The sequence below is a fragment of the Pseudophryne corroboree genome, chromosome 6 (assembly GCF_028390025.1).
Source record: "Pseudophryne corroboree isolate aPseCor3 chromosome 6, aPseCor3.hap2, whole genome shotgun sequence".
Classification (NCBI taxonomy): Eukaryota; Metazoa; Chordata; class Amphibia; order Anura; family Myobatrachidae; genus Pseudophryne; species Pseudophryne corroboree.
This window is the reverse complement of record NC_086449.1, coordinates 418740959-418753768: the sequence shown is the minus strand read 5'-3', so window position 1 is coordinate 418753768 and position 12810 is coordinate 418740959. Positions and strand designations below refer to the sequence as shown.

The window sequence follows — 12810 nt, the reverse complement described above, 5'->3', positions numbered from 1 at the left end:
GCTCACCTCTTTCCTCCGGTCATTATCCTTCTGTAGAAGCCATCTAACAGAGGCCTGTGGAGATTTTGCAATGCACTCCAGGAAAGTTGTGTTATTTCTGACTCCATACTGAACAATCTCTTCAGTGTTCCTGTATTCTGGAAAAAGAGAAGAAAAAAAAACCTTTGAACTGTGCCAAATATACGGACTTTTCCAATGCTACTTAAAATATTTAGCTACCTAAACCTGAGCCAAAGGGAAAATATAAATACACTAGAGCCACACCACATGCTTTAAACCACCGGGACCTGGACAATATGAGTATATAAATCAGCAATCATTAATGAATCATGAGTTTATTCTGGGAAAAAATGGAATGTAAATTGAAACGCAACGGAAATTGTTAATCAGAAACTATGCCCTGTGATCAAACTTTGTGGTATACCTTACACATATAATAATTTGCTTTTAATCTGTAATATTATCCAGTGACTTGTAAATATGTAACATTATTTTTATGCATTGAAAACCGCATGAAAGGGTCATTGTTGTATGTTAAATATTTCATGTTCATTGGTAAGACTGCAGCATTAGAGTTAATGCTCAATATTTATTTTCCAAAAAGTAGGATTATTCAGTTTGTAAAATTAGCCCTTTCTAAAATATTATTAGATGCATAGTTTGTAACTGTATATGTTCATTTCCTTAAAAGCCGTATATGATTATACCATTAATGTTTACTGAGTGACAATTGCTTTTCCATTTTATATTACAAAAAGTACATTGCACAAGCAAATACACCAACTTGGATTTTGAATGTACATTATACACAGGAGATGCAGAGAACACTGTGACATGTCAGCTTCATCTTAAATTAGACTGCTAAAAATAACCAGCAATTACTTATCTTGCTATTACAGCAGCATCAGTTGACGTTTGCCTGTTGTGATGGGATATTTACTGCAGTTAAGAGCATGTAACAACTATGTTAGAGTTCAATCCATTATTGTATTTTTTATCTCACTTACAGAGGTCTCCAGTCAGGGCTTTTTAAATATCCTAACAGCTTGTGGCCCCCATAGAAAACCTTACCAGTTATAACCTATGACCGGCTGGGTTGGTGACCTGTAACAGGGAAACCTGCAGCATGGGGTACCCCAGTCATAATGTCTCTCATCCATATGTTCCACACAGGTATAAATCCCCTAGTGCAGTGTTCCCAAACTTTTTGGAATCATGGCTCCCTAGAGTATCAGCAATTTTTTTCATGGCACCCCTAGGCCTGAAGTTTTTTATTTAAATATTTAGAAAAATAAAATACAATTACGTGATTTGTGTTTACATGTCATCCTCAGGTTGTTATGTGGTGAGGGACAGGATTTACTTCTGCTTGTCCACATATTCTATGATTGGCAGCCACCAGCACTGGTTTTGCCTATTACAATGACCATAAATAATTTTAATTGGTCCTGGACCACCAATCAAAGGCACCCCTGCAAGTGCCCCAAAGGCACCCCAAGGTGCCACAGCACACAGTTTGGGAACCCCTGCCCTAGTGGAATTGGGTTCACAAAAAATAAATGTACCCTCCCCTTTTGGAGAAGACAGCTTCAAGCTGAATATACTAAGGCTACGCCCACACCCTTTGCCAATGGGAGTTAGGTTAATAACATATTTAAAGATGAATATTAGCATTTTTCCATTAAAACACAAGTTCCACAGCCTATCCATTGAGCTGCATTTTTTTTTTTTATCAAGGAGGGGCTGCATTTGTCCCTAGGTTTTATTCCCCTATAGACAGCAAGCTTCCCTGTATGTTGTCAGAACGAAGTTGAGGTTGTATTAGCCTAGTGCTGGTTATTGCTTTAATTTGGGTGGGGAGGGATCAACTTCCCACATCCAAGTAAGGATATAAGCATTGCTGATGGGAGCATTTTGTTCTTTTGGGGGTTAAGCACATATTTTTTTTTTTTCAACACTAGCAAGGTCGGTACAAGTGATCATCAGCAGATATCCAGATCATTGCACCAGTCCTTTATCAGCAGACATTTCTCCTGGCAGGCACATATGTGGCTGGGGCCAAGCCTGATGCCTTTACTGTACTTGCCCTCTCACTCCCTATCATGTTCCTAAAAGTCTACAGAGTAGAATGCATATGCTTGCCAGGGTTCACAGGAGCTGTAAGGATTCTGCATCATCACCAACCAGGATCAACCCAGAGGCACGGAGCCTAACGTGGTACTGGTATTCACCAAGTATTCCGGCACCCTAGGTTCCGGCACCCTGGTTGAAACCCAGCAGCAATTATCAGAGGCTAACTCAGAGTTAGACACAAGTAAATTTGATAAAGAGAAGAATTCAGTGAGCAGGTAAACACAGATATTCCCAGGAGATACTGAAGAGCAGTAGTGATTCCAGTAGAGTATCCACAGGAGAAGAACTAGAGTAAAACTTCCACTAGCCAAGTCATACAGGGCTTAGGGCACTTTATTAGCAGGGAGAATGGCCACTGTAGCAGAGCGGACTGGTTGACACAACAGCTAGAGGTTGAACTGCTGTATGGGAGGTTAAGTCAGAAACTGGCAGGGGAAGTCTCTTAGACAACCAGAGTGGCCTCCTTCCCCACTAAGTGACACCCTTGCAGTGTCTGACAATGCATATGAATATGCTTATGATTGTAGACATGCACAATTCTTGGTCTTAAAAGGATATTCTATTTGTGTAATTATTTTTTTTAAGTATAATTTGCAGTCATCAAACCTGTATTACAGGTTGAGTATCCCATATCCAAATATTCCGAAATATGGAATATTCCGAAATACGTACTTTTTTGAGTGAGATTGAGATAGTGAAACCTTTGTTTTTTGATGGCTCAATGTACACCAACTTTGTTTAATACACAAAGATATTAAAAATATTGTATTAAATGACCTTCAGGCTGTGTGTATAAGGTGTATATGAAACATAAATGAATTGTGTGAATGTAGACACACTTTGTTTAATGCACAAAGTTATAAAAAATATTGGCTAAAATGACCTTCAGGCTGTGTGTATAAGGTGTATATGTAACATAAATGCATTCTGTGCTTAGATTTAGGTCCTATCACCATGATATCTCACTATGGTATGCAATTATTCCAAAATACGGAAAAATCCCATATCCAAAATACCTCTGGTCCCAAGCATTTTGGATAAGGGAGACTCAACCTGTAATCCAAAAGTAGAAAACAAGTAATGTCTAGGGTGCCACTGTTCAGATGTATAGGACAGATAACTACAGATGTGCTCTGATACACCTATCCTTTTTGTGCCATATGGCTGTGTACTTTTTTCTTAAATTTTGCTACTTTTCCCTCAATTTTGCATTTTAGTTTATTTTGTCACAGGTCACTATCAGATCTGGCTTTTTATACAGATGGTAAACTTTTGCCTCACATTTTGCTTACAGTGTATTAGGTACTTAGGATTTGTATTTTTATAGCAATAGAATTGGTATAAAGTTGCAAAGTAAGCACAGTGGTGCAGATCACTCATATCATACAGTAAGTGTCTTTTGCCTTTTTACCCTACATTGTGTACGTTTTCCTCAATTTTACTATTTTGTCCTCCATTGTGCTACTTTAATCAGTTGTGTGTTTTAGCTTGCTTATAGTCTACTATGTACTTAGGATTAGTGTTTCACCATGGCTAAATTACAAAAAGTCTACGTCGCACAAACAGATATACTGTAACAGGTATACCTTTCATGTTAAATCCACGACACTGAGTAACTGGATTCCCATGCTTTACGTCCTGTCGTCTACTTCTCCTAAAACATGAAAACACAAAATTTACGTTTCTGAGACGCTTGCCTGAGGTAGCAAAAAAATAGCTGCACTACATTTTCTAGTGTTCATTTACAATTTTTTTTTTTTAGGGATATACATCATTTCCTATAGTGAGTGAAGTATTTTACTATCTAAAAGCATTATACGGCCAAAAGTAGAAAGAAAAATGGTCCAGTGAATGTAGCTTTAAAGAGTTACAGTATCTCAAATATTAAATGACAACTCCTGCTGAGTATAGAGATGCCACATAGTGTTTGTGTGTCCTTATGTAATTTGCAATTTAGTGACAAGGTCTATATCAATTTTTAACTTTAAGAAATAGCATTTTTTTTTTTACATTTTAATAAATTTTAACCAGGGAGGCACTCTCTTCACTATAACCGGCATTGCTAGATTCCTTGTTACTTGGATCTATCAGCAGCCGACATGATTATTTATTAGACTGCATTAGAACTGACATTTTGAGATAGATCTCCCCTATTAACAATACATAAGATGGTCTGCACTGCCTATACATAGATCATTGCTGCTTTTTATTTACAATGACTCTTCGAAAAAAAATAAAAAAATAACCCTCACTGTTATGTGATCTCCCCTATTACACAATGGTCAAAAATGGGTTACGGATTAACAGCTCGACCTGAATTAAGTCGCCAGTCACTAGTTCAATTACTATTGGTCGTCTTGACATGGTCAACACATGAAAATGGTCGACCCGACACGTGAAAATGGTCGATGCATGGAAAGGTCGACATGACATTTTTATACTTTTTTGGTGGTGTTTTTTGCGTAACATGACCAGGAACCCCAATTAGTGTTCCGTGTCATCTTTCATGCTGCGGGCAAGGTACCTTGCTCTACTACCACTGCGCTCGGCACAGGTTACTATTCCCAATCGTAGTCCACGTGGATGGTAAAGTATAAAAAAGTTAAAAATCAAAATTTGTTAAAAAAAGTTATGTCGACCTGTCCTGTCTCTGACTATTTTAATGTGTCAACCTTTTTCCTGTGTCAACCATGTAAATGGCAACCAATAGTGGTCAACCTATTGACTGTCGACCAAATCCATGTTGACCTACATTCTGGATACCCAAAAATGATGTACTGTAGCTTGAACAATCCGATAGGATTTTCAAAAAGAACTGTGAATGCTTAAGCTTTCCACTGCACTATACTGTACATACAATAATGCTCAGTTTAATGTACAGCAATTGGGACTTCAGGAACTAGAACAATTCACTGGCAACCAAGATTGTGATTCCAGTTTGCCACCATAAGTAACCAATTTTATTTCATGGAAATATATAAATGGTGGTTGAAAAGGGTTGGGTACGGGTGATTGGCAGTCAGGATCCAGGCGTACATCCCTTGAAAAGGAGCAAGTCAAGTTAAATGGTGTTTACATGAGTATAATTTCATTACTGCAGATTTCATTACCTGAATAGCCAATCTTTCAGAACCTGGATCTATAAGTCTATTCATGTGTGTGTCTATTCATGGGGCAGTACGGATGGTGTAATGGTTAGCATTACTGCCTCACAGCACTGAGGTCATGGGTTCAATTCCCAACATCGCCATAACTGTGTGGCGTTTGTATATTCTCCCTGTACTTGCGTTGGTTTCCTCCGGGTACTCCAATTTCCTCCCACAAAAATATACTGGTAAGTTAATTGGCTCCCAACAAAATTAACACTAGCGTGAATGTGTCTGTGTGTGCATGTGATAGGGAATATAAGATCCATGTGAATGGCCAAATATTCTCTGTAAAGCGCTGCGGAATATGTGTGCGCTATATAAATAACTGGTCATAAATAGATGTGTGTGCTACCTCATCACAGATATAACATTATTTCTGGGAATATATACTTAAATCAAAAATATTCATGGCCTCAAAGTCAAAGGATATACACTGTATCATAGAGCCAGGCTCTCATGCTGTATCAGGTCAATGGAAAATTGATTGTTAAATATGACCAGAGATAAAATACTTAGTTCGTCCTACTAGATAAAAAGAGTGGCTCTAGCTGGAAAATGTGCCAGTGTGCCAAGTTTTGTATAAAAAAAAATAGGTGGTTTCCTAATAAATACATTTCACTTCTGATAATCAATAGAATTTAAAATGAGGTTCTGGGAACCCCCTGTCTAAAATTTTGTGCCTGTTGTGCTCTAAAGTAATCCACATAGATTACAGAATAGTTATTACTAGATGTGTTAACACTCTGACTGGAGAGCAGTGTACAGCGTTAACCCATTGACTGCTAGATTGTAGCATGCCACAGTGCACTTACAGCATGTACTGAATGATTTCTGTTCAGCCTGGATTCAGTATGGGATCCCGAAGTTCGAGATCCCGGCGGTCATAGGACCTTCGCTGGAATCTCAACAGTGGCGAGCACAGCGTGTCCCCTCGCGGGCATGCTGCACTCGCCATGCTTCGGGCCCGATGGTGAGCTTCACTTGACACACAAATTTATTCTCCCTCAGTGAGTGGCGTGGACCACACCCCGAGTGGGGATTCCATGCCTCGGTCAGGATTCTGACCACCGGGATTTTCTTGGCTGTCGGGATTCCGGCGTCAGTATCCTGACTGCCAGGATCCCGAGAGCTGGGAAACTAACTGTTTCCCTTTAGCCTAAAGGAATTTTTAAGTGTTTATCCTTAAAGTACCTTCTTGGTGGCAGCAGCCATTGACAGAAATGTGGGCAGTTTTAGAGTGACATTTCTTTCATTATGGTAACCCATGCGAACGCTGGACAGGAAACGGAGGTGGTCAAAAAGCCTTCATTCTATAAGTAAGTGTCAGCTGATAATTACAGTGGTAACTATAATATGCCACTTCCTACATGGCAAGCTCATTTTGGAGAAAAAGGCAGTGATGTTCTAGAACCAGAGCTTGGTAAATAGGGACATTAATATAATCAGTTAGTGCTATACTACCACTGAGGTGCAATGCAACTAAAAAAAGAAACCAGCATTTATTGAGAGATATTATTAGACTTCAACTGGTATAATAGTGATTCATTATATCTCAGTTTAATAAGAGGAAATATATTTCTACTAATACCGAAACTTAATACACAACATATCAACCTCTTACCTCTTCCCCGATGGATAATACCTGGAACAGAACTTTCCGTCCCAGGCACAGTAAGGATCTCTGGCCAGGCAGCAGTCTGCACAGGCAGTGCCATATATGTGGCAGCGATGCAAAGACACCTGTGTGACACCTTCCTCTGAGCTGACATACAATTGTTGCTGTGAAGAACAATGTTACAATTAAATACGCTGCCTCATTCCTATTCAGAATAGAATAACAATGACAATAAAACGGTATTATTAAATTGTCAGAGAGACCTTTTAAAGGCGGTAACATTTCAAGAGTCACTCATGGACACAAATTAAATGTGAGGGTATGCATGTGTGTATATACTGTATGTATACACAAAATCCCTTGTGGTTCCAGATAGATATATATATATATATATATATATAAATAAAGCAGGATTTATATATATATATATATATATATATATATATATATATATATATTATATACACACACACACACACACACACACACACACACACACACACACACTATAATTACAGTAATTGCATTTGTTGGCAGAAATAAGTGTTCACTCTGTCAGCAATCTTCATTAAGTTCTGACTTGTATAGCTGCATAATTCTAAGCATGTGGCTATATCTCTCGCTACAAGTGCATAAAATTAGATTAAGCTGTTCTGCAAAAGAACCGTACATGGCATTCAGAAACATTCAACACTGAGAAGATAAATGTTACTTTGTTGTAACACTGTCCAATTGTTATAGCCTTTATCAAAATAAAGTGTTCTTGTAACCAGATTTAAAGATGTAAAGTAATTTGTAAGTAGTCAGTCCAAACCAATTTACCTTTTTTGGAGAAATCTTCATTGACGTTATGGGGGAATGACTCTAAACCAAGAAAATAGACGTTTTTTTAAAACATAAGATTAACCAATAAAACATTTAACAATAATCTGTTAACTAATCTAAAATCATGATACTTACTAAGATATCTACCATGCAGTATAATAGCTTAGTTATCAAATACTTAGACTTTAAATAATGTTTCACAGAATTACACCACAATAATTTAGTTTCACTGCTATTTATTGATAATGTTACTGAAATCTCCAAAATCAGCATTAAGTACATAACTGATTAAAGCAGGTATCGCTATAGGGATGTTAAAATGGGTCAAGCTTTTTACAGTTTGTCTCCAGTTGCTGATCTCACCAGAAATGATATTAGCTGCTCTTGCCTATATTTAAAGCCCAGCCACAGATGGATCCCTACTCGGCAGGGCCGTGCAGTGATATAAATGGCTCAGGAGGCACTGGCCAGTACCAAAATCAGATTTACACACAATATACTGTATGAGCCCGGTGGTACATGTGGGCATTATGCACAGGTGCAGCAGTATATACTGCTGGAAATATGGTGAGTTTGATCAGAGATGTGAGGCTAGGGTAGGCAGGGGAGGCACTGCCTCAACTGCCGTAGACTTTTATACTCCAGAGTTTTGAATATAAAAATGATTAGAACAATACAAAGAAGATATTTCTAATATATTGTCATTTTTCATATACTTTATAGTCAAAACTCTGGCATATACGTTAGTATGACAGGAAAGGATCTGCCTCACCTCACTGCTACCCATGATTATGCAGGCTACTCCCCTCTCCTACTTCCTTATTCCTCTGCATGTGCTACTTCATGGCTGTCCATGCCCAAAGAATAGACTGGGACAGGACGTGGAAGTAAAGTGACAGCAAAAGGTAACATAAGGCATATATATAAGTTAATCCTACAGGCTACAAACAGCACACATTTAATAGCAAGGGGTTAATGTTTTTGAGGTGGTTGTTTCTTCAGTATGGTATATTTATGTGTTTGCCTATTGTGACTTGGAGGGGAGGAGTTGTGGGCATGTCTTACTGCTTTTTATTACTGCTTTCTGGGCTGGGAGGTCTCTTGCTTCTGAGCTAATTAATGCTTTTTGCATTTTAGGAGTGCATTTTTGCCTCTTATAGTCATATTACCCCTCTATTTTAAAAGGACTGATTTAAAGTTTATGTACAATATTAATCACTATCAAATGTACATATATACCAAAAGTGTGCCCCCAAAAATATTTTCTCTCTACATTTGGCCAAGGCCAATTGTTATTTCTATTTTATTTCTACCAAGGGTGGCCAATCTGCGAGATCCCGGGATTTAGGCCAAAAATCTGCCGGGATTCAATCCCGGGAATGGAAGGTCCAATCCCGGGGATTGCGGGTTTAGGTGGCCCTCTGTGTTTTAAAGCCGGTCAGCGTTGAGCCTCCTCAGGAGGCTCAGATGCTGCCCGGCTCCTTCCTCCTGGCTCCCCCTGTGCAGCATGATGTGAAGTCAGAGGTCATGTTGCATAGTCAGCCGGCCGCCGTCACCCGCCACTGAGCCAGAAGGAAGTGTCCCACCCGCCCACGTAGTATGGTGAGTTATGGATGCAGTGCGGGGCGGGGCATAGGGGACGAGCAGACACACAGAAAAAGAGCCTATCCCGGGAATTACCTTTTTTCAATCCTGATACCCGGGATTGGTCACCCTATATCTACCCTACTAAGGACAGCATCACCACCTGTCCAGATGAGCTCTTTGTGTGTGATTGGATGGGGAGTTTGGATACCTTAAGTAATTGGTGAGGGGCTGGCAGTTGTCTTACATTTAATCTTGTTTTCATTGGGCAGAAAGTAATACTGCGTTTAAGGCCATTCTTTAATTGCCACTATACCTTTCCCTCCTATTGTAAATTAAGCTGATCCTTGTCCATACCGATATTTTTCTGAGTCTTTGTTTTCTATAAGTTTATATTGTTTGTACTTCTGTATAAAGTAGAGATGTAGCAAGCCTTGGAAAGAGATTAAGTAGTGCAGTTGCCCAAAGCTTGGGTACGGCACACTGCAGACTGGGTAGAACGTTTGTTGGGAGGGGCTGGGAACGACCCGGCGGTCTTGGTGCATGTTGGCACCAACGACAAAGTCAGTGGTAGGTGGGATGTCCTTAAGAAAGATTATAGGGACCTAGGTCAGAAACTAAAGGCAAGGACATCTAAGGTAATATTCTCTGAAATATTACCTGTGCCACGCACTAGTTCTGGGAGGAAGGGGGAGATTAGGGAGGTAAATGTGTGGCTTAGAGACTGGAGTAGGAAAGAGGGGTTTGTGTTCTTTTAACACTGGGCGGACATCTCAGTCAGGTGCCATCTTTTTTGTCATGATGAATTGCACCTGAATGAGAAGGAGGCAGCAGTGCTGGGGGACGGATGGTTAGAAGGCTGGAGGAGATTTTAAACTTGGTGCCTGGGGGGAGGGAGTAGAAAGAATTAGTAGGATAACTAGAGAGCAAAGAAAAGAGGGATGTATAAAGTATAATGGGGGTGGAGAGGGGGAAAGGAGAAAAATAGTCAGTGATAGTAAATTAAGGAAATCTCAAGTTCCTAAGGAAACGTTATCTACAACAAAACTTGCATATCAGGGAAGTACTAAACTTAAGTGTATGATTGCAAATGCAAGAAGCCTAACAAGTAAAATGGGGGAATAAGAAACGATTGCACTTAATGACCAATATGATATAATAGGCATTACAGAGACAGGGTGGGACGATTCTCACAACTGGGCAGCAAACATGTATGGGTGCACCCTCTTCAGGACAGATAGGACTAATAAAAAGGGAGGGGGTGTTTGTCTTTATGTTAAGCCATTATTAAAACCGTATTTAAAGGAGGTAATTTACGAGTGGACTGGAGATAACGTGGAGTCATTATGGGTTAAGATTTCGAGTGGGGCTAAAGATACAAAAAAGCTCTTAATAGGGACATGCTATAAACCACCAGATATTAGTGCATCTGACGAATGACAACTCTTGCAACAAATCAAAAAAGCTGCAGGAATGGGGGACGTCATTATCATTGGGGACATTAATTACCCGGACATAAATTGGAACACCGAAACAGTAAATACAGCTAGGGGTAACAGGTTCTTAAACATGCTAAAAGATCATTAGTTGTCCCAGGTAATCGAGGAACCAACTAGGCATAGGACTATAATGGACCTAGTACTAACTAATAATGAAGAGATAATATCAAATACTAAAGTAGGGAAGACCTTGGACAATAGCGATCATAATATGATCACATTCGACATCAGCTTCCAAAAACAACAATATAAGGTTCTAACTAAGACTTTTAACTTTAGAAAAGCTAATTTCAACTTGCTGAAACAAGCAATGAAGGACATAAATTGGGAAATTCTATTTCATGGTAAAAATACGTCTGAAATGCGAGATGTTTTTACAACTGTGCTCAATAAGTACACTCATTTTTTTATTCCCAAGGTCAACAAAAACAGGAATAGTAAATTCAAATAGATGTGGCTTAACAAGAACGTCAAGGAACAAATGGATAAAAAGAGGCATGCTTTCAAAGCATTTAAGTCTGACAGAAAGGCGGAATCATTCCAGTGCTACAAGAAATGTAACAATAAATGCAAAAAATAAATCAGAGCAGCTAAAATAGAAAACGAAAAACAAAATCGCAAAGGAGAGTAAAACAAACTCCAAAAAGTTGTTTAAGAATATAAACGGTAAAAGGTTAAAAAAGGAGAATATTGGGCCATTAAAGGGCGAGTTGAATGACTTGATTAATGATGATAAGAAAAAAGCAGATTTATTGAATAATTATTTTCATCAGTATTCACGAAAGAGGACCGATTTAGGTGAGCTTAGCGTTGTACTTGGTTAAACGAGAAAGTAGTCAGAGAGAGACTAAGTAAAATTAAGATAAATAAATCTCCTGGGCCGGATGGACTTTACCCCAGGGTTCTTATGGAACTTAACTCAGAGCTATCGAGACCCCTATATTTGATTTTCAGTGAGTCCATTACATCAGGAATGATATTGAATGACTGGCGTACAGCAGAGGTAGTCCCAGTATTTAAAAAGGGAAATAAAACTCATCCCGTTAACTATAGACCGGTAAGTTTGACATCTATAGTGGGGAAAATACTGGAAGGTATATTAAGGGATAGCATACTAGGGTACTTACTTAGATAACTCCAAAGTTATTACTAGGAATCAGCATGGTTTTGTGAAGGAAAGGTCATGTCAAACTAACACAAGATTCTACGAGAAAGTAAGCGATAATATTGATCAGGGTAAAGCAGTAGATGTGGTCTTTTTGGACTTCACTAAGGCCTTTGACAAAGTCCCACATACTTTATCGCTCTCCAAGGCTTGATAAATCTCCCCCAAGATATGAGCTGTCATCACCTGAAACTCCATTCCACGAAACTATACAGTTAATTTACAATATAATGAAGCAAGAAAAGCTGCAGTTGCTGTTAGTGCCACTGTCCCTACTGTACGTCATCATGAAGCAATAAATTACAATTAACTCAGCCGGCTCTGCACACCCATTGTAACAATTGTTCAGTGCATGGGACTGCTAATGTAAACCTAGCCCGCTATGACTCATCCGCATACTGTATGGCTGTCCCTATTTGCTATAATTTAATGCTTGCTATACTCTCATTTTGCATTAATGGATGTAAGAAAGGGAGCACCATCGCTGAGATCATAACACACAACATGTACATACTTTCAGGAATACAGTATTGTACTGTATGTGCTAAAAATATATTTAATATTACCACAATCTACCATAAACTATATGATTATTCTTTTGTAAAATCGTGGCCTCTATAACCAAAATTGCTCTCACATCAGGCAGCAAAGCAATACCCCTTAAAAATAAACTGAGGTGACATTGGGGGTCATTCCGAGTTGATCGTAGCTGTGCTAAATTTAGCACAGCTACGATCAATCACACTGACATGCAGGGGGACACCCAGCACAGGGCTAGTCCGCCCCGCATGTCAGTGCCGCCCCTCCCCACCCCGCAGAAGTGCAAAGGCATCGCACAGC

At 39.1% G+C, this 12810-nt stretch overlaps 1 protein-coding gene across 1 annotated transcript in view; it reads right to left on the bottom strand.

Moving 5' to 3' along the window:
* Positions 1-12810, bottom strand: part of SEMA3C (semaphorin 3C) — a 265500-nt gene that overhangs the window by 18484 nt on the left and 234206 nt on the right. The window contains exons 14-17 of the mRNA XM_063926949.1: positions 7720-7761; positions 6904-7061; positions 3720-3787; positions 7-137 (exon numbers count right to left, since the gene is read on the bottom strand). Coding sequence (XP_063783019.1) covers positions 7-137; positions 3720-3787; positions 6904-7061; positions 7720-7761 — 399 coding nt within the window. The remainder of the gene's footprint in view (positions 1-6; positions 138-3719; positions 3788-6903; positions 7062-7719; positions 7762-12810) is intronic.